At 47.2% G+C, this 21,872-nt stretch overlaps 2 protein-coding genes across 9 annotated transcripts in view; one reads left to right on the plus strand and one right to left on the minus strand.

Moving 5' to 3' along the window:
• The window catches only part of SH2B3 (SH2B adaptor protein 3), a 37,881-nt gene extending 29,013 nt beyond the window's left edge, over window positions 1–8,868 (plus strand). Inside the window, exons 3-8 of one of the 2 annotated variants that reach the window (XM_059408434.1) lie at window positions 4,337–4,438; window positions 4,520–4,611; window positions 4,695–4,792; window positions 4,895–5,109; window positions 5,205–5,376; window positions 5,541–8,868. In XM_059408434.1, coding sequence (XP_059264417.1) covers window positions 4,337–4,438; window positions 4,520–4,611; window positions 4,695–4,792; window positions 4,895–5,109; window positions 5,205–5,376; window positions 5,541–5,836 — 975 coding nt within the window. In that variant the 3' untranslated portion in view covers window positions 5,837–8,868. The remainder of the gene's footprint in view (window positions 1–4,336; window positions 4,439–4,519; window positions 4,612–4,694; window positions 4,793–4,894; window positions 5,110–5,204; window positions 5,377–5,540) is intronic. The other variant, XM_059408435.1, reaches the window with a different exon arrangement.
• A 586-nt stretch (window positions 8,869–9,454) lies between these two features.
• The window catches only part of ATXN2 (ataxin 2), a 116,024-nt gene continuing 103,606 nt past the window's right edge, over window positions 9,455–21,872 (minus strand). For 4 of the 7 annotated variants that reach the window (XM_059408422.1, XM_059408421.1, XM_059408427.1 and 1 more), the window contains 5 exons: window positions 19,920–19,973; window positions 14,242–14,387; window positions 13,349–13,576; window positions 10,930–11,098; window positions 9,959–10,073 (listed from right to left, as the gene is read on the minus strand). In XM_059408422.1, the coding sequence (XP_059264405.1) occupies window positions 10,045–10,073; window positions 10,930–11,098; window positions 13,349–13,576; window positions 14,242–14,387; window positions 19,920–19,973 (626 nt within the window). In that variant the 3' untranslated portion in view covers window positions 9,959–10,044. Of the gene's footprint in view, window positions 10,074–10,929; window positions 11,099–13,348; window positions 13,577–14,241; window positions 14,388–19,919; window positions 19,974–21,872 lie in introns of all 7 variants that reach the window. The other 3 variants (XM_059408426.1, XM_059408424.1, XM_059408425.1) reach the window with 2 other exon arrangements.

Consider the following 21,872-nt stretch of genomic DNA (forward strand, 5'->3'; position numbering starts at 1 on the left):
CCCTCAAAGCCTGCACACCGCACAGGGACTCGGGCACCCTCCTCTAACCACCTCACTGTGCACAGGAGTCCCATCGGCCTCCTCAGGTGCTCATGCGCTTCCCCACCTCAGGGCCTTTGCAAGGGCCATCCTGGTGCCTGGGAACCTCAGCTGAGCTCTCCTCAGAGCTGAAGGGAGCCCGTCATGTTTCTGTGGCCCTTCACGGCTTCCCCCACCTACCTGTCTGGGTCCTTCCTGTCTCCTTCTCGCTGGGCATCTGTCTCCCTTGTTAAAATGTAAGCTGTGAGTCAGGGGCTGGGTATTGTTTCCACTGCGGTACTGCACCCGGAGTTCAGTGTTCAGTGAGGGCTTGGCCGGTCCCTGCGCTGGGGTCTTGAAAGAACAAATGGTGATAGGCCCCATTCACGGTGCTTGCGAGGACATGGCAGAGTGGGATATAGCATGTAGCCTTGGAGCTCTGGGCCACCCCTGCCCTAACTTAGCACATGGGCAACAGCAACAGGTCATGGGACAGCTTCGAGGGGAAAGGAAGTCTGGTTCCAGTTGTCCATCTCCGTGCCCCAGGCAGCTCTGAAGCCTCTGAAGGCAGAGGCAGGCGGGCCCATGGGTCAGTGAGGGTCAGGAAGGACCAGGTAAACCCACAGGTTGAGGCAGAGATGTTCATGCCACCCTCTAAAAGTGTAAGAGATGACAAACCTAGAGCCCGAGAAGTACAGTCTTACAGAAGCACATGGAACTTTCTGCCCAGTTTTTATGTCCACTGAATAGACTAACTGTTCTCTTAGGGCTTACCCTGCTCTCAGGTTCATTTTAAAACAAACTCGAAGCACCTAAGTGGTTCATTGTGTTGTCTGGATAGTCACATTGAAATACATTAAAAAAAAAAATTGGAGAGAGAGACTGAGCACAAGCAGGGCAGGGAGGAGAGGGACCTGAGCCGAAGGCAGCCGCTTAACTGACTGGGCCACCCAGGCGCCCCTGAAGCACATCTTCATATAAACTGCACCCTGCTGTTTTTCCCTTACCTTCACTAGGGCACTTACAGAGGCAAGCTAGGGGACACGTGGATTTCACCACAGGATGGGCCGAAGGAAGGCATGTGTGTCTGGTCCCTGGGTCACATGGAGGGGAAGCTGTCGTACTGGAACCACAGGGGACCCCGGGCTTTACCCACCTTGGCTGGCCCCAGCCTGGAAATTTCACAGCTGTTTGTCAGGCCATTATTTTTCCCACTTGCAGTAGCTTGCCCAGTCACCATAGCAGCTGTGCAAGGAGAGAGTGACTCTTAAATCTCTCTGCTTTATAAATGACAACACCGACAGAGGGCTGAGCTGAGCCACTTGGCCAGAGCTACAGAAGTAGCACAATCAAGACTGAACACTACCATCTAGAGAGAGAAGAAAGTGTAGAGCCTAGATAAAGTCAGGTATAGAAATGCGAGCCCTACTGTGGGGACAGTGTCAGAGCTTATCTGCTTCTTTGCCTCTGAGCTCCCTGGCAGCCAGGGCAAAGAAAGAAATGGTTATTCCCCCAGAGCCTGAGGGGCCATAGGAAAGAAGCTAGCTTTGTGGATGCTGGGAGGCGCAACTTGCTTCCCAGGAGGGGATGTAGTGAGTGACATGATACTGCTTACACGACGTCGTCTGGAGTGCTTTGGCCGTTCTAGTCACTCAGGTGGGACAAAGCGCATGCTAGAGTGGGGAACGTGTTCCTATAGCTGCTGATCCAGCCCCAGGGTTTGGGCTCGGCTTCCCATCCCAGCTGTTCTGAACCAGGAAGGCACCCATTGGTCCTTCCACGTGTGACCAGTGCTCTCGAGTCCTGCCCTGGACCATCCAGCTAGGGCTGTGGCCACAGGCAGGGTTTATGCCGCACCAAGTGCTCGCTCACCACTCCAGTCTGAGCAGAGCCTCTGGCCTCTCTCTACCATCAGACAGCACGGTACCTGGACACACCAACTCTGGGGTTCAGATCCTGACTGTGCCCCCAGCTGTGTGGCAACAGGGGAGACGACTGGGCTGGCTGGGACAGCTGTCCCCCAAGGTGCCTGACAGGAGTCGGGAAGAACCTGTATTTCAGCCTGTGGGCAACTGGGGGCCAGCATCTGTGCAGCAGGGCCGGCTGTGAGGAAGGAGGGCACTCCTCTTCACCACTGCCTGCCAGGTCAGCAGTTCCGCAGCTGCTGGGGACAGAGCTGGCATGGAGGCCCCACATTCAGAGTGAAACCAGTGGCTCTGTTGGTTAATCTCAGCATTCACCCTGGGGCCAGGCCCAGAGCGGAACTGAAAGGGAGACTAGTTCTGTTCCTTCTTGGCCTGGCCTACTTCCTCCCAGTGATCCTGAGGGCCTGGAGCCAGTGGGGAGGCTTGCGGGCCAGGCAGAGCCGACTGCAACAGCAGAAGGAAGGAACAGCACTTGGACCGTACCCGTTGTGCAGAAAGGAAACACCGGCTCTGAGAGGTGGAGCCGTGCGCACTCCAGCACGGCCAGGGCCCGTGTCCGTACCGCATGGGATTCCTGTGCTCCCCACATCTCACGGGCTCCCAGGCTGAGAAACGGGTATGGGGGAGAAGTAAGAGAAACCGGAAAGATTAAAAAAAAAAAACCCTGGCTGGTGGTCACTTAGGGCTGGGACTGGCTGGCCACATCTCTGTGCCTGCTGTCACGTTAGTGAGATGAGGCAGTCCGCCACGGCCAACGTCCGGGGCTCCTAGAGTTGTTCTTTCCTCCGGACTGCTGGGGGCAGGGGTTGCCCCGTTTGTCCAAACCTCTCCTGCCAGACGGCTGCATCCCTCACTGTTCACCAGCCCTCCTGCAGGTAGGAGTAGCTGAAGGCAGGTGGCCTGGCCCTAGGGTCACCATCCTTCTATCAGAGATGCCTGGTGCCTGTGTGTCTCGAGCAGTCACACACGTGGCTTTGGGGATGCGCTCCTGTACCACTTCTTGAAAAGGCAGCTTCTGCTCGAGATGCAGAGGTCAGATTCCCCCAAAGTCACAGTGCCAGGAACAAGCCTTTGGGCCTGCCTTGTTTCCATTCCTCTGCCCCTGCCCTGTGTTGGCTTGGTCGGGCTGGTCCTAGGTGGGCCTGGCGGTCTCCCGGTCCTTGAGAAGAAAGAGGTACTGGAGAGACGGGGCCCAACTAGGCTCCCTGTCCATTCCTCCATCATCTTTGGCTCCTTCCGCTGTTCTTACCTGCTTCTGGCCCCTACTGGAAGCAGCCATCCATCATCTCATGACCTCACGAGAAATAATCTTATTACCCTGATCACAAGAGGAAGAGGAGGAGATGGGGGGGCAGTAGAGGGGAGACCTGCATTCTGAGAAGCTGCTGCCCTAGAGATGCTGGCTTCTGTGCTCTAGGGCCCCAGGGCTTCCTGCTCCCTGGGAACAGGCATCTGCAAGCTCAGCCCCTGCTTTAGTCAGGTTCATTCAGGACCTGGGAGAGGAGCCCTTGCTTGCAAAGGGGTAGGGGACCACTTCCCATGCACTCTGAACCCCGTGTATGCTGGATGTCACGGGAGACTCCTGGGTCCAAGGTTTTGTGTAGGTTTCCAGCTGGTTCTACCTGGGACGAGCCATACCGAGCTTTGTTCCTTTAGGGATGCTGGCAGGAGCCCCAAGAACCTGTGGCTAAGCCGCTCTGCCAACCCCCACCCTGCAGCCAGATCCGACCCCGCATCTTCAGCCTTGTAGACAGACTAGCTGGGCGTGGCAGTGTGAACTTCTAGGCTGTACGCTGTGGACGGAGGTGAAAACCTGATCTACCCTCCCTCAGGCAAAAGACTTCACCTCCAAGATTTGAGCTGCTTCTCTTTATGATGTGATGAGAGCATGTTTCCTACAAGGCCCGGAGAGGCCTGCACTGATGAACTGACGGCATGGGGATAAACTAAAGGCAGGAGAAAGGGCTGAGCCCCCGGCACAGGCAGTGCCACGGAGGGAAATGTGACTTGGGTTGGATGCCCTCATGTCCACTCTCGGCGCTTCTTTTGATGAGGTCAGCAGCCGTTGTGACCTGGCTGGGTTGTGGGGTGGGGGGCGCTCTTTGTTCCACCGGTGGAGGAGGGACAGAGGTCAGCAGGCACACCTGTCAGAGACAGGTTCAGGTACACTGGGGCACGGGAAGAGTGCTCAGAGGCTATAGGAGAAGGGCTTCGGCAAGGCTCCAGCAAGCCACGATGCTAGATCTTGGTCCAGGCTTGGGGTGCCCGCCTGGCAGCACCATGAGCACTCACTCACCCAACTAAGCCCTTGGGGAGACTGCAGGAAAGGAGAGGCCTGGGTGGACGAAGGGCCATCAGGAACAAGCCTCGAGTGCCCTCTCTTGGTCTCCTAGAGTTCAAAGCCCAAGCTACAAGCAGCCTGCTCCAGTATCCAGGAGGTTCGGCGGTGCACACGCCTCGAGATGCCGGACAACCTCTATACCTTTGTCCTGAAGGTAAGTAATGGCTTTTCCCATCCGGGGGTCACACCTACACACCCAAGGCACCCACACAGCCACTCCCTTCCTCCTTGCCAGGTGAAGGACCGGACAGACATCATCTTTGAGGTGGGGGACGAGCAGCAGCTGAATTCCTGGATGGCCGAGCTCCGGGAATGCACAGGCCAAGGGTGAGGCCCCAGACCATAGGGCCCTACTCCTGACCTTTCCCTACTGCCCTGGTCTATCCAGATCCTAACCTCAGCCTCTTCAGCAGGCTGGAGAACACAGACCCAGAGACGCACACTCCCTCAGCCCCCGAGTCTGGCACATCCAACTCCCCACGGGGAAGCACAGATTCCCTGAACCAAGGTGAGTGGGTCAGGCCTCCGTTTTCCGGGTAAGTCGGAACCAGCTTCAGCCTCGGATGTGAGGTACCCACCGGGGGTGACCATCACCTGTCCTGTCTACCAGGTGCTTCTCCTGGGGGGATGCCGGACCCAGCCTGTCAGAAAACAGATCACTTCCTGTCCTGCTATCCCTGGTTCCATGGCCCCATCTCCCGGGTGAAGGCAGCCCAGCTGGTTCAGCTGCAGGGTCCCGATGCTCACGGAGTGTTCCTGGTACGGCAGAGCGAGACACGGCGAGGGGAGTATGTGCTCACGTTCAACTTCCAAGGCATAGCCAAGGTACGGGACATAGTAGGTGGCGCTGCACCTCCGCCACCCCCAAGTTCGAAGCCCTCCATGGCCAGTGGCTGAGCCTGCTCTCCTCTCCTCTCCAGCACCTGCGCCTGTCGCTGACCGAGCGAGGCCAGTGCCGAGTGCAGCACCTCCACTTCCCCTCCGTCGTGGACATGCTCCACCACTTCCAGCGCTCTCCCATCCCACTCGAGTGCGGGGCTGCCTGTGACGTCCGCTTGTCCAGCTATGTGGTCGTCGTCTCCCAGCCACCAGGTGTGACCCTTGATAAAGGGGGTGGGTGGCACAGGGAACCAGAGGGTAAAAGCTTGCTGCAAACCCAGGGGCACAGAGATCTGTTTTTGTGTTCTTCCAACATCTGCCCCATCACATTAAGACTGACTGCGCTGGTCTCTCTCTCTTGGTCACTTGTCCCCCAGGTTCCTCCAACACCGTCCTGTTCCCTTTCTCCCTTGCTCACTGGGATTCGGAGCTGGGCCTTCCCCACCTTAGCTCTTCTGGCTGTCCGCGAGGGCATGGCCTGGAGGGTCCCCCCAGCCGGCCCTCCCCCCCAGAGCAGATATTCCACCTGCTGCCTTCGCCCGAGGAGCTGGAAAACAGCCTGCGGCACCTGGAGCCTGAAGCTGCCAGTCGAGCCCGGGACTCAGACTACGAAATGGACTCCTCCTCCCGGAGCCATCTACGGGCCATAGACAATCAGTACACACCTCTCTGACCGGCGGTGAGGAATCCCGGGCCTCACACATGGCCCTGAGGAGCACAAGCAAGCAGAGATGTGAACTTGTGAATGTAATTTTCTTTCCTTCCTTCCAGAGAGAGAGTTAAGGGACACTGTTAACTGCTCCAGTTTCGATGTGACCCTTCTATTCGGCCTGTTAAAGGGCCTCCTGTAAGTTTCATCGTCCACCACCTGTTTACAGATGTAGTTCTTGTTCGCAGATGCCACCAGTTCCTGCCCTGAGTCCCCAGGACCAGTCCCATCCTCTTACGGGAGGTGGTGGGTGAGGGCCAGAGCTGGCGGCAGAATCTGGGCTCTCTTTTTCACTGACACTGTCACAGCTGATGGCAGACTTACGGGGCGGGGGGGGGGGGGGTTGTCAGGAAGCCCAAAACACTAACAAGCCCTGGATTCTCCTATGGTTTGCCTGTTGTTGCCTCAGTCCACGTGGCAGGTCTGCCGTCACCCACGTCATAGGTGAACACACCACTCCTGCTCTGGCTCTCAGCTTTAGGACAAAGCTCAAGGTTAAAAAAATTTTTAAACATTTTACCTCAGATTAATTTTTCAAAGAATTCAGGTTTCCAAACTCATTTATTGCTATGTCATTGCACTCTTTAAACTAATACCCATGCGATTTTGTAGTTCAGAGACAGCTATGCAAACCCTACCTGACTAGTTCCCAGTCTGAGCCAGCACGCCTGGCTTCCACGTCTTTCATCCTCAGGACAGTCACCTGCTGCTGAGTAGCCACTGTCCTTACTAATGAAGAGAAGTGAAATCCGTCACCCTTTCAGGGAAATTCAGGCGATTACTGAAATAGGAGGGTGGCAAGGAATAATTCTACCCTGGTGCCTTATGAATAAAATACTGGATTCTGGTTAATAGCAGTTTTATGGGGAGAGTTAAACTAGTTTAACCAAGGGGTAAGGGAAGGGACAAGCAAAAGGGGAGGAGGGGCTCCTGGGCCATCCTTCACCAACGGGGCTGGCTCAGGAAACCCCAGACATCTAATGGCTTATAAACTATCCCACAAGGTTTTAGGCTCGTTCTTGAGCCAAAAGAGGAGCTGGGAATCTGGTGCCACAGCTAATGAGAAACTCCTTTAACAGCCACAATCAGCGTTCTGTGCCAGCCGCTCACTGCTTCTCTTGATGAGGAATGTGTGCGCGCACTCGCGGGCACACTCGCGGGCACGCAGCGTCTCCGCCGGCCGGGGGCCTGCGGTCGAGCCTCCCTCTATACTTGCCTTTCACCAGTAATACAATTCACAGGGGAGCTGGCTCCCCCCAGGACTTTCACGCAGAGGCTCTAAAACAAGGGGGCAGTGACAGAGTGGAGCCAGCTGCTCCCGGGTGCCAGCAGCAGGCTCACCCATGTGGCTTCTAGGAAACTGGGAGTCCAGCACAGCTTAACCTTTACAGATACATCAGTCAGAGGCTAAATTTAAACCCGGGCCTAAAATTACTGCTTGCCTTATCTGGGGGGACAGTTCGGTTTGCTCCCTCAAGCCATTCTCTGTATTCCCAGAAGTCAGACTTTTGATTCTAGAATTTAGAATCATTCTTTTTTTGGGGGGGCGGGGTGTCGAGGGGGCCAAGCAGTCACCTCTTCACCACTTTAGAAACCAACACTCCTGGGTGTTTTCAGTAGATTATAAAGCAGATCCAATCCAGATTTGTGGTTTTTTTCTATGTTCTGAATTTCTCCTAGAGAAAACTCATCAAAGAAAGTGCTGAGAAGGCACTGGTACAGATTGTCCCCTTGGCTGCACAGGAAAGGGGCCAATTAGGCACAACCCACGTGAGTCCGGTCCCTCTAGCCAGAAGGGATGGAATCAAAACACCTGGAATGTGACATCGTTAAGCCAGGGACCCTCACTGCTTAGCTGCTCACCATACAATTCTCAGGTAATACGAAAAGGCAAGCCAGGCACAGCAAACTAGCAGCTCTGACCCACTGGCTATGAAGGACAAGTCCAGACTCAGCGACAGAAAACTGGAAGTCACCCACCTCCAGACTGCTTCAGTTAATACGCTCAAGAAAAACACTTCCTTTAAAAACATGTCCAAGTTCCCAGGACAGCTCAAATACGGCCCCCCAGAAAGCCCCCTCAGGGCCTGAGAAGAAATGACACTGAGCCACCGCCTTTTCTTTCTGCTAGAGCAGGTCGAGATGGAGAAAAGGAGCCGTGGGTCCCCTGGGCTAGATGCCTCCTTCACAGGCAGTGACCCTGCTGGCTACAGTCAGCCCAGCATGGTCACAGCACACCCCACCACCCTCCTGGCCCCAGGGTGACTGGCAGCAAGAAGCCAAGCCAGCAGCCTCCACCGAGAGCCCGGGCTCTGAGTGCCACAGGGACAGTAAGCACCATGATCCCTCCAGTTAGCTCTAAGGACCAGACAACAAGGATAGCTTGACTGCTCCCAGCACCATCACTTCCTCCTTCTGTCTTGAATGAACTTTTACATACTAACAGTCACCAGCACCAAAGAATTAAGTCAACTAACCTGCCTTGAATTTTAGACCAGCAATCCATATGGCTTTATCTGGTATAAATCTTCTGCCTTTGATCATTTCTGGACCGTGTAGGAAAAAGGAATAGCAATCATTAAAATCTTAGGCCAGAAAACACTATTTTTACATAACAGTTTCTTAACCTAAAATCAAGGCCTTGAACTCTTCCCTAAGTGTTGCCTGAGATTCCTTCATGCTTTTAATTCAGGGCTACATCTCTTATTGCAAATGTCACGTGAGCTCTAACATCTCCCACAGGCTTGAGGAACTTGATAGTATATTATCCACCATTAACAAGGACACATCTGACACCCAGTGTTTGGCTGGAATAAGCAGCACATTATAATGACAACGGCGTAAATGGATCCATTCTGTATCATTATAGGCAGAAGATAATTTGGCAAATTTTTATGTATTGTTTATGTACTGTACAAGTAACTTATTCTTGAATAATGCAAATTTTGCTATAATGTACAAATTGCTACACATGAATTAAAAGTTTTCAGAACTGACTCGTTGCCACAATCTTTAAAGGCTCTATCATTACAGGACTGTGGTCTCTGCAAAACCCCTGCTCCGCTCCACTGCTCGCTCCTCCCTCTGCTCCCTCACACGGCAGCGTGAGCACGGCTGTGAGTCTACAGCAGTATGCGACTCTGTACAGCGCTGTGCTGTTTTAGCTTTTCAGTCTTCTGGATTTATCAGTTTCTTTTTAAAAAGTGTCTCCTGCCCCCTTCTGGTAAAATAGGTGTGTGAATCAGGACGACTTCTGACTAACAACACTCATCTGCGTTCAGGAGATATTAAAAAGGAAGCTTACAGAACCAGCATCAGGCTGAGGATGTGGTATCTCAGTGCTGCCCAGCTCTGGCCAGCCTTCCTCCTCCTGGAGCGGACCTTTATCCACCAAAGAGAATGTCTCAGTCTTGTCTCTTTCTAGAGATACCTTGAACCAGAACTAAAGGTGAAGAAGAAAAGTCATTTGACAACTAACCTTCCAGGATTATTTAAGAAAGCACACTCAGCCCTCCTGCCTTGATACGAAGTATCCTATAATAGAAATATCTTAAGCTTATACAAACACACACTAACTTGATATCAGTTTTTAAAACTTTTTTTATTTTTTAATTTTTTTTAAGTTTTTATTTTATATTATCTACAAAGTAAAAGTTTTTCCCTTAACTTAAAAGTTGAACCACTGTAGACAGTGATCACTCCATCAAACTTGATTTATAAATAATAACCCGTCATTTTGACGGTAAGAATTTACTGAACCTTTGTCAAGTTTAGTAAAAGGGCGTTCCAAGTCTTGATTTTTTTTTTTTATAGCAGTAATAGCAGCAAGAATCACTCTTGTTACTTCTTTTGCTAGCTGATGTGTTCATGACTTTCGAGGGTCATTAAAAAATAAATAACTTCCAGTTTCAGCAAGCAGAGCTGGGGTACTTGCGGGACTCTGAAATAGCATATGGAATTATGGAACAGCCCACAAGTTCCTAAATGCCTCTACTCGGTCCAAATATCTTCCACTGCAAGTGAACTGTTAGCATTCCTATTGGATGTTACAAGAAATCAACATATATTTTTTAAAAACAAAATAAATGAAATTCTAGTTTTCTGTGCTTCCAGTTGGTAGAAGCAGTAGAAGGGAGGAGGGAATTTGGCCTTTCGGTTCCTCCAGGGCAGCCTTACAACTGCTGTTGGTGGTGGGCTTGTACTGTAAGAAAGAAAAGTGGATATTTAAACAGAAAACTGGCAACACCGTACATCAGCCTAGTGTCTCTGCAGCACACACCTGTAAACTATCCTTGTGCTAGCTGAACAAGACTCAAAATTCAATTCACTCTTCCCCCTCCCATCTGCACCAAAAAGGGGAGGGGTAGGTGGGTGGGTAGAAAACAAACCAGTCAGATGTAAAACCACTTCAGGTAAAACTCCCAGAAGATTTGTTGCTCATGGGGTAGAGAAAAAGGCCTTAACATACCCCCTCCCCAGATACTAGCCACGCACCAGTATTGATTGCAGAGTAACAGGTTAGACTGAAGTATCGCCATGGCAGCCATCAAGTGTTAGAGCACAATCACGGGGCCTTCTCTCCCTGTCAGGGCATAGGCTGGAGCTAAGGCTACACTCAAAACCAATCCACACACAGCACACTTTCTCATCAGTAGTCTTCTCCAGAGCTACAATCACACTCTGCCATGGTGGTAACCACCCCCGTCAGACTGGGGGTGGGGGGCAGGGGAGCACTAAGGAAGGCGAGCGCTGCCCTGTCCAGCCTATTGTAACAAGGAAGGCCAACTGAGTCCTAAGCATGCGTCAGCCACACAGAATGCTGCTGCTGCTTCTCATCAAGCCAAATCCTGTATACCATCAGAACACACACAGACTCGGCTCCTGGAAGCCTCAGGCCCTGACACTGAACTGATTGTCACAGTCCCTACTGTGCACACTCTGACGGGTCTGCCTAGTTCTCAAATGCGGGGCTTGAAGCGCTGGCCCTGCCTGCCATTCGATCTGTGCGAGCAGAATGCTTTGGGGTGCCCGGCGGCCCCTGCACACACACGCCTCACCTGAAGGGTGCGTCATATAGGGGAAATGCGCTGTTGTCGAGACTGGAATGGGCTGTAGTGCACTTTGAGCGAGGGCGGCCTGGGGACCGCCGGGTGGCTGTGTCGTCATTAGCATCATTGGCGCATGGGCAGTTGGATGAGAAGGAACCATTCCTGACTGTACATGAGCCTGAAACAGAGAGCTCTTTTACGCATACAGGCAACATCTCCAGCTTAAACAACATGTCAACTGTGTTCCTTTAGCTGGGCTGGGGCAGGAAAGGCCAACAGGGGGGCCCTCAGGGCCCTTTCTTTCCCCTGTGGACACTCCCTAGTGGATCATCCACTGACCCACAGACACGCGTCACCCGTGAGCAGGTCCTGCAAGGCTGAGGGTGCAGGCGCCCAGCAAGCCTGGGTAAAAGTAAGGGCTGCAACATCCTAGCCTTCAACGTTTCTGACTGCGGGATTCTGTGTATGTCAGGCAAGACCGTCACAAAGCTAGCTATCTGATCCGAGGGAAGCTTTCTCAACTTACTAGGAAGAGATGCAATGATGCTTCAGGATCTGGCGTCTGAGTGGGGCCTGAAGCAGTTTTAAAGGTAGCCTCCCTTTTAATTAGGAAAGCGGGCGATGGCCGTCATCTATGGATTCCTTCGCCCTCTTGTTGTCTGCCCCTCCCCTCTGCTTGTCTGCTCACCGGCACATCTCTGTGAAGAATGAGTCTGGGCAGCGAGAGAAGAGACAGTCGGGCCCCTTTATTCTAAGAGACGTGCTGACTGAGCAGGAGCAGGAGGCTGCAGTAAATGGCTCAATGAAGTGGGGGAGGAGTGATGTGAAATTATCTGGGCCAGCCCCGTGTCCCTAAACCAAGTGACAGTGAGTGCAACCTGGTCTGTCCAGCTGGAAAAGGGTTAGCCAGCCCACCTGCTGGATCCCAGCCCTGGGGAGACACGGCAGGCCCAGAAGAGCCCTCCTTTCCTGCCTCCCTGTGCACTGTCCTCGACCACAATAAGCCTTGCATGAAATGCTGCTTTTACTGTCTTCCATATTCCAGTGGGCCCATGGCGTATCTGGACTTCCCTGGAAGTGTTAACCTTTTTCTCGTTCAGCACAAAAACACAAAAGTGAGGTTTTGGGAACTCTAACTTAAGGTAAATTCACGTATCTACTTAGCCACCAGCCTCTGCTAACCACCTCAAGGACCCAGCTCTCATGAAGCTCCTGATTCAGCCAAACCACGCTGGCCCACACCTGACCAGACCGGCCCCCTCCCCACTGTCAAAACCAACCATCCGCTGCAGTGCGCCACACCACAGGACCTTCCTCACTTGTGCAGGGGAGGACGCCCAAACTCCCCAGAGCTGCAGCACTCTAGTCACAATGTCGCCTTCTGAGAGGGAGCTCCAGCCCCCAGCACGCCAGCGCCTCGGGGGCGCACCGTTTAACAGGAAATGGAGTTCAGTGAGCAGGCTAGCCTACACCTGCCTCAGACAGTTCTGTTATGAAAGCAGCAAAAAGAGCCATCATATACAGCCGATTCACCCTTACCAGCTCCAGGGAGGGCCTCAAGGACAGTGTTAGAGCCCAATGTCAGTGCAGCTCCTTATTAAGATCATCTAACTTGGCCCTGGATTGCAGGGACTTTAGTCAGCAGCTGATGCAGCCGGCAACCACGGAGATGGCAACCACACCTTTCAACCATCAGAGGCTCACGCTGGAGGAGAGCTCCAGAGAGCCAGGATGCTAAGAAAAATGGGAATGCCTGAGTGCTTCCAACTTCTAGTTACACTCACCAATGTATAAGGCCAAGCCCTTTCAAGAAGTACAACATATGGTCAAAGCGGATGTACTGACAGGCAAGGAAAACAAGGGGAGAGATTTCTCTGGAACTCGTGTAACTAAGAGTCAAGCGGACAGGCTCAGGGCAGTCACCTCAGAGAGCTGAGAATTTGTGAAGGCCCAACCTCCCTGCCAGTCTTTCTCTCTCTCTCTCTCTCTCTCTGTGTTTGTGTGTGTGGGGGGGGGGGGGGGGGGGAGGGAGGGAGAATCGGTAGGGATAGAGAGAGAGGGAAGGGAGAAGAGGAGAAAGAATGTGTGACTATGTATACACATATAGCAGTGAAGCTGTATCAAACATAGCAAAGCAGACACAGGAAGGAAAGGACTGGGTTGCATCCCAAAATCAGAGAGATTTATAAGGTCTCAGATGGGAAACACTGAAGGACTGACCCATCAACAACTTCACTGACCCCATTACAAAACCACACCAACATTCAGTTAGGGCCAGATCACATGTATTTGAGTGGGGAAGGGAGACAGGCAGATGGCATCACACACAGGGTTTCCTAGCCTGCAGACCACCTGGCTCTTCACTGCTTCTCCAATAACTTTCTTATTCTACTTGATCTCCACAGAAAGTTGGCTAAAGCTGGTTTACCTGAGGTACGTGGGCCATGTGGGGAGGATTGGTGTATGCCGGCTGAACGTGAGAAGGATGGATTGTAAAGACGGTCTGTTGTGCTGTTGGGAAACTATTCTGTGGCGACTGCGTATTGGAGGCAGGGGTCATGGAAGGTGGGGTTGGTGCGAGCCCCGCGTGGTAAATGGCTGACTGCTGCTGTGGACTGGCCAGATGGAGCGCCTGGGCGGCCTGGTGCTGATGGTGCTGCAAAGCGACAAGAAAGAACTGAGAAAACCATTTCTTCAATGAAAAGCAGATAAGGTCACACACAAAGCTGAACTCCATACATGAGCGTAGGCTCCACTGGGCCCACTGAAGATGAAGGCCAGTGGCAAGTACCAGAGAATGTACAGGGAGGGAAGGGCAGGGCTGGGGGGCACCCCCCATTCAGAGACACTCCCTTCTGGGCACAAGCCCAATTCTCAGCCTGGCGGTAGCAAGACCCCAACCAAGCAGAGGTAAAACAAGTCCACTGCCCCAGGGAACTGAAAGATGTCAAAGAGATCCTCGAGTGCCCTGTTAACAAATAGGACTACAGAAACTAACATGGAAAAAACCTCATTGTGTTAACTGTCAAAAAAAAAAAAATCCCAAGCAAATCTCCTACACAATGTTAGATTTTTCAATCAATTATTTCTAGAACTTACCCAAATCACTTCATTCTCAAGATGTATCTTAATATGCCTTAAAAACAGTAACAACAAAAACCAAACGCCAGGGCCACAGCGGGCAGAGTTAGCGGTCTGCTGGCGCCGCGAAGCAACGCTCTGAGGGGTTTTGATCAAGTGATACCCAACGCGCTCCTCAGCAGTGGAAACGCCCAGTGAACAGAACGACGCACTTCTACAAGGACCTGGGTATCTCCTTACCTGAACAGGACTGGGTGCAGGATGACTGCCACCATGCTGGCTCTGCTGCTGTCCGGTGGGGGTAGCTGAAGGCTGAGGATGTGGAGTATGTGGGTGCAGGGTAGCATTAGGGTGCGCATACTGCTGAGCAAGGGAGCCAGTGGAAACTGAAGTGAAAGAGAAAGGTGTGCGTACAATCGACATGTAGGACCGTCTCAAGTGCTCCTCTGTGCCTCATCAGCTGAGCTTTCGTGATACTCCACGCCTAACTTAGGCTTTCACCAATCTGTTTTCGACTCCACTTAAACCGTCCATTTTCTTGAAAATCTAAGTGTGACGTTATCACTTACCAATTACACTAGCATTTTAATTCTATAACACAGCTGTACACATTAAAATCAAATTAAATTTATTCTTATAAACAGTCACCATATTTTCCTGAAAAAGCAACTTAAACAGATAAGCAAAAACAATCCACACACACATACACACACACACACACACACACTCTCTCTCTCTCTCTCTTTAGCTCAAGGCCATCATCTGGCTAACCTCACCATGCTACTGCCCTGGAGCAGACACAGTGTCCCGTGGGCACGGACTGCAATGGGGCTGGGAGCGAGGGCAAGGTCAGGGTTCTATCTTCACAGCAAAATGACCATAATCACTCTCAGCGGATCAGAGAAGTCCCTCTGCCATTCAGTTCATACCCTGGATCCGCCCTACTCAAGGATCTGCCTCACCTTTGCTTTAAAAAATCTACTAAATGGAATTACCTAAACTGTGTAGAAAAATGAACTCCCTTCAAAGCATCCCAGACTTCAGGAAGATTTTTACTAGCTAGAATAACTTCAAAGGAAGTATGATGGGCCATTCTAAGTAAAAATGTGTTCATCAGACCTGAGAACCTAATGCCAATTCTTTATGGATCTCAGCAAGACCATACCTTGATACCAAACAGGAGATTACATATAAATTCGTTTGTTCATGTATTCCCAAAACAGCAATCTGAGAATCAAAATCACAGTGAGTTCACTGCTTCTAGTAACTCCTGGCAGCACAGATACAAATCTAACCACGATGTGGCAATGAGCTGAGCACAGTGTTCTTAAGACACATCCCTAGCAACACAGGACTTCAGCATTCTCTCAAATTCATCCTAAAATTCCAGAGAAGCTAAGTTTGTACACAGAAACAATCCAAAATAGCTCCTCATGTTCCTCCTATGACACGTGAGCAAATACAGACATACAGGGGACTGACAGGAAGAAACAAGCGCTGCTATGAGAACGGGCACTCTAACTCCAACAGTCTAAGAGGCAAGACGGCCAAGAGTCACCAGCATAGGTGACACCCGGCACGTCCCAAAGAAATGTTATGCAGAGGGTTAGGCACATGAAGCAATTCTGTTATGCCTGACATTGTAGGACCAAAGGCCACCAATATTCCAGCCTAAGTGGTTATCTCCCCAACTGTATGTATTTTTTATTTTTTATTTTTTTTTTAAAGGTTTTATTTATTTATCAGAGAGAGGGGGGGGGGCAGAGAGCAAGCACAGGCAGACAGAATGGCAGGTGGAGGTAGAGGGAGAAGCAGGCTCCCTGCCGAGCAAGAAGCCCGATATGGGACTCGATCCCAGGACGCTGGGATCATGACCTGAGCCGAAGGCAGCTGCTTAACCAACTGAGCCACCCAGGCGTCCCTGTATGTATTTTTTAAAGTAGACTCTCTGCCCAGCATGTGGCTTGAACTCACAATCCTGAGTTTGAGAGCTGCACACTCTACTATCTGAGCTAGCCAGGCACCCCATACACGTATCTTTTAAACGAGGCAAGGGTGAGGCAAAAAGCCAGTGCTAGGATCACCTGTGCATCCACTGCCAATGTCACAGCAGGCATTAATATTTGTTAATACCCAGATTAAACAAAACACTTTCATTTATACAGTGAAAAAGTTTCCCTAAGAGTTAATACACACTGGAACATATTAACAAGGAAGATTGTGGCAAGATAGTCTCTGTGTGTTTTTAGGAAGGGTCCATGCCTGTTTTCTGGGAGCTAGGAAGAATAATGTGCTAACTGCTTTCCCTGAACTCCCTGGTCCCCACGTGTCAGTGTCTTTCTATGAACTCATCTGCTTATTAAGCAGCCATTCTTCACCATCATCTTCACTTCGTTAACTTGCAGATCCCCCTAAACTGTCTAGGCACTGACTTGGTCGAAAAGACCTAATGTAAATTTCGAACCCAGCTCTGCTCTTATAAAAATGTTATACTCATTCTTCAAATTTATTTTTAAATAACTACAATAGCCACATGTAGCTAGTGGCTTCTGATTACACAGCACAATTTACAGCACACTTATCATCACTGAAGTTCTACTGGAGAATGTTGTCTAGAGTCACTCACAGGCCTTTTTAAAAAAAAGACAACTTCAGCCGCAGTGTGGAGTTGACGATGCTGACCCTGAGATCGAGTCACGTGCTCCACCGCTCCGCCAGCCAGGCGCCCCTCACGCTCCTTATTTTCACACTATTAGCATCAAAATCCTCCCTGTCCCAAGCTTCTTAAATGTTTCATTTGCAACAATACTAAATATATCTAGGGGAAAGCTATTCCTGAATACCAAGACCTAGTACAGAATCTCAGAATTTCTATTTTTTAAACTTTATTCAAGAGAGGTTTGTACTTTAACCTTCTAAGTGAAGTTTTAAAAAACAATAAAATAAACTCTAGCTGGGTGCTATATTATTAATTTTCTGACAAAATAACATTACCTCCAACAAGGAGAATAATTACATCCATGATGTCTCATAATGAAGTAATTCATCCATTTAAAAAGGTTAAAATCTTGAAATTATTTGGAAAAAAATTAAAGATGAAATATATTTTACCATGCACTTTTAAAAGGTATCAAAAGGCAGAATAAATGAAACAAGATGGGACTGGGAGGGAGACAAACCATAAGTGACTCTTAATCTCACAAAACAAACTGAGGGTTGCTGGGAGAGGGGGGTTGGGAGAAGGGGGGTGGGGTTATGGACATTGGGGAGGGTATGTGCTTTGGTGAGTGCTGTGAACTGTGTAAACCTGGTGATTCACAGACCTGTACCTCTGGGGATAAAAATATATTATATGTTTATAAAAAATAAAAAAATAAAAGGTATCAAAAGGCTATATTCTAATTTATATCTCATTTGCATCCACAGCACAAATACTTCAAGTAACCCAAACTGTGCGCATCTACACAGGCTTTTGTTTAAAAACAAAAAAACAAAAAACCTGTACCCCTGAAACAAGTAATACCTTATGTTATTTAAAAACAACAAAAAAAATCCTTTCCCTACATAAGTAACAGCAAACTACAATGCATTCTAAGAAAAATCAAGCACCTGTAAACATGCATCATTAACTGCAAATTAAACTTTGAAAGGTGTAATTAGAAATAACTTCCTTTATCTTCTTGCTTAAAAGATATCTGCTAAGCAAGGGCCTCATCCAGGAACTCTTACCCCCACTCAAATACGAAAACTGGGCAGCTAATTGGGAAAAAACGTGAAACTGACACATTTTAATTCAATACTTATATAACCAAAAAAATTCAGTCTGGTTCCTTGAAAGGCCAGTTAAGAATGGGACAAAGGTGGGGTAGGAGAGATATCCAAAGGTTGAGGGGCATAAAGGTTGGAAGAAAAGAGAGCCAAGAGGAAGGAACCAAGATAGAATAAATGAGGAAAATTTACTAGACTCAGGGAAAGGGAGAAGGGGAGAGTGGAAGACAGTAAAAGCTAGGCGGTACTGAGTCCAATTAGTTCATTCATTTAGCCAACGATTCCAAAGACTAAAAATAAGTTTTCTTCAAAATTCTGATTTAGCTATTCATCGGTTAAACTTCGATTTATAAAAATTAAGTTGCCTTCATGAAACCTGGATGAATTCAGGCTAAGCAAAGAAGCATTGCTTTTCTGGGTTTTACCTGGTCCAGAAGTCTCCCATTCACTGTATTCCCTGATACAAATGTTTAAAACTCTAAATGTATGACTTGTCAAATCCTCCTAACACTAATAACTACATTATAAAAACTGTTTCCTAAGCCATGATCCTACTGAAGCCAATTCAGTCCACAAGGCTGTGTGTTTAATTTTTAACTAGGTTTTATCATTTTGACCTTGGATGCACAAGTCATGAGAGATCACCAGCACTGCAAAACTAAAAATGAAAACAAAATCTTCCAATTTGCTATTAAATTCAGAAAAAAGCAAGTGAAGAAAACTGAACTCTTAAAGGGGAGTAACAGGCAACTAGATCAAACCAGGACAAAATGGCTTCTTGGGAGGGGGTGGTACAAAGCAGCAAATTAAATTACAAACAGCAGCCCCACTGTTAGTTTCTTTTAAAAACTATTAATTCCTTTCAGGGGGAGTTGTACTAAGGCAGTTAATATTTAGGTTTGATGATTAAGGACCTTTTAGCTACTTACCAGGAAACTGACTCCAAATTTATTATCAGAGACAGTAAGATGGTGAGGATAACTACATTTGAGACCTCAAATTGAGTACATAATAAAATTAATTACTGACACTGTCTTTTACAAACTGTATCACATACAAAGTTTCCCTTTAATAGTATAGATATACAGCAAGACTCCTTTTTAAAGAGCATCTATTAAAGGATTAAATTTGTTAACAATTCCTAGCACCAAATGAGTAACAAGTACACACTTATTTTTGGATACCAAGTCATGACACAGTCAATGAAAACTTAAGTCAAAATGTTTTCTCAACTTTTTAAAATCTGGCATTTAGTAAATTCAGACATTAAGTCTGTCTAAAATAATCCAAAATTTAGTATTTAAAATCTTAATCCTTAATATCCCTTAAAATATAGTATCGCACATAAAGTGACTCATTATTGACATACATTTCTGAAGGACTTGTTGTGCAAGTTAGTACCTCTCTATTCCAAATACCGAGAAAGTCTGCGACTAGCCTTATTCAAAAACTGCCCTAGAAAATAAAGAAGACACACCTTACACATTCATTTCTAAAACAGAGCCCTGCCCAGACTTTCTCCATTTAGGAGCCACTGTTTATTTACCTTTTCACTGCTGGTGAGAGAGGCCGGTGCTGCCAAACATAATCCAGCAGCAAAGCTGCGCTTTCCTGGTGAAGCTCAAAACATCCTGGGGTGTCTACACCCGAATATCTTAAACCTTCTTCAGTCATGCAAAGACTGAAAAGACAGAAATGTTTCTTCCCTAGAATTTCAACCCTATTCAATTAAAAAATCCTTGTAAGGATGAATTTCTTCTTACCAGGATACTGAAAAAGCCTGCTATTTTAAGCCTTCTATACTAAATTTGTGGCTTGGATTTAAAAAAAAAAAAAAAAAAAAAAAAGGCAGTTCAGCAGAAGTTTCTTTGAACAAGGAAAATATTAGGCACTTCCAAAACAGTCGTCACATGTTTGCTTGGTATGCAAAAATTAATTTCTGACGCCATTCAGTTTTTAAATTAACTCCAGCTTTCTTAAGCTGGGTTGTATTTTTTTTTTAAACTCTGAATTGTTTACAAATATACATATATTCAACAATTTTGGCTGGCACAAGGAAAATATTGCTCAACAAGTCTACTCCCTTAACATGTATTCTTTAAAAAGTGTTTTACTGTTCAATTAAAATTAGTATAAAAAACCCAACTCACTGGCAAAGTAGAAAGAAGGGCTTGTCTCCTTGTTGTATGGTAATTTGGGACATGCTGAATTTGGGAAATAGAAAGGTAAATTAGCCTTCTGAGGTGTGCATTTTCCTAATTTTCTGGAAAGGTTGACATATTTAGTAATTTCTTTTTGTATTCATGCATAAATCATTTTTCTTATTTTACAAGAGATGACAAGCACTTTAAACATTGCTACAAAATTATACAAAGGACTGAACCAAAAGACACTTTCTTCTGTACTTAATGTGTCGAGTTCCACATTCTGACTTGCTTAAATAAAAGGTACAAAATCATTATGTAATCAAAGAGCAGTATGGCATTCCATTGAACAACCTGAATACAAATAATGCACCAAAATAAGAGAATATTTACCAAGTTTAATTCAAAAGACTCAAACAGTTTTGTAAATCATGAAGAGAAACATCATTATTCTGTAAGATATTTATTAGGCATCTGGAAGTGAACCCCCAAATTTAGAAACATAATAATGGTAATATTAAACATGGGTATAGTATCATTTCTTATTAAAATGTCTACATAAATCTGTGTGTCTGTAAGGACATTTGGAAGGATATGCACCAAAATGTTAACTGGTGGTTGTCAGATGTTGGGGATAATAGGTCTATTTTAAATCTTTTTGCCTCATGTATTTTCTCATTTGCTTGCATTAAACTACCAAAAACAAACTCAAATAAACTCAAAGAGGATTCTAGATCTAATTCTTCCTGATGGCTTCGGTTAGTAAAGAAAGTTTCATCACTAGTATTTCTGAAAGTGAAAATACCACTGCCATAGAACAAAATGAGGTGAACCAGAAGACAAGGAAACAAAAAGTAACTTCTTAGGAGGGAAGGGGCAAAGGCAATGATTTAAGTTAGATTAAGGTCAGAGATGAAGTTGGTGATCAAACTCCTTTCTATAACCGCTAGAAAGAGAACAAGGTCAATAACTATTTAGAATGTTTAGTATCTCTAGTAATTTAGCTGTTCAATAATCTGTCAGCATATTTATATTAAATACACCAACCATTTAAAGAAAATAATCACTTTTATTTTGTAGTCATTAGTGTCCTTTCTATTCTTAAAGCCTTTTGCTGTGGCTGTTAACAACGAATGAATGACAAAAGGGTGACATAGAACTGTCGCCAACATCTGGGTGCATATTCTTTTATTTGCATAAAAAGTTGAAAATATTTAGATAGAATGAAGCTTAAAAATAGACATAATTCATACTCAAAATACTTGGTTCCTTTGGGAATATGAAATAGAAACTGTTCAAGGGAAGTAAGTATAAAATTAGCATTTCTATGCAACAGATTTAAAAGTACATTATTTTAAACTAAGACAAAGTGTCTATATCTGGCATAATTAAGTCTTGGAAGATCTAAAATAACTGAAGTAAATTACTGAAGAATTAATGACCTTGCTTTACTAGATTAAATTATGGTTTATGATGGCAAAGAATAAAATATTTCATTTTCTAGTGTTCTTTTTAGAGTATGAAATATCAAAACGACACCCTGAGTAAACAACCGTATCAACAACCATATCATAGCAACAACCATATCAAGTCCATAGCCTCACCTCAGCCTACCCTTATCAAGAGATGTCAATTAGATACAACATGTGTAAACTGTAGGAGAGGAGTTTCAAATCTGGCTGAGCAACTTTCTCCCACCAATAAAGAACTAGTCCTAATGACAAATCATTCCAGATTTTACTGGACATTAGATCTAGTGTTTTATCTGCAGTATTTCTTATTTACGCACATTTGAATAGACTTCAGGGTCCAAGGACAGCTACTTTTCAAATGGAAATGTTTTGGGAAAGCAATTATAAAACCATTAGTGTATCAAACACAGTATTTACGATACAGGCTATTTCAAACCAATGAACATCCATCCAAAAGACAAAACCAAATGCTGGCAGTTAGTGAACA

Source organism: Mustela nigripes, chromosome 8, assembly GCF_022355385.1.
Source record: "Mustela nigripes isolate SB6536 chromosome 8, MUSNIG.SB6536, whole genome shotgun sequence".
Classification (NCBI taxonomy): domain Eukaryota; kingdom Metazoa; phylum Chordata; class Mammalia; order Carnivora; family Mustelidae; genus Mustela; species Mustela nigripes.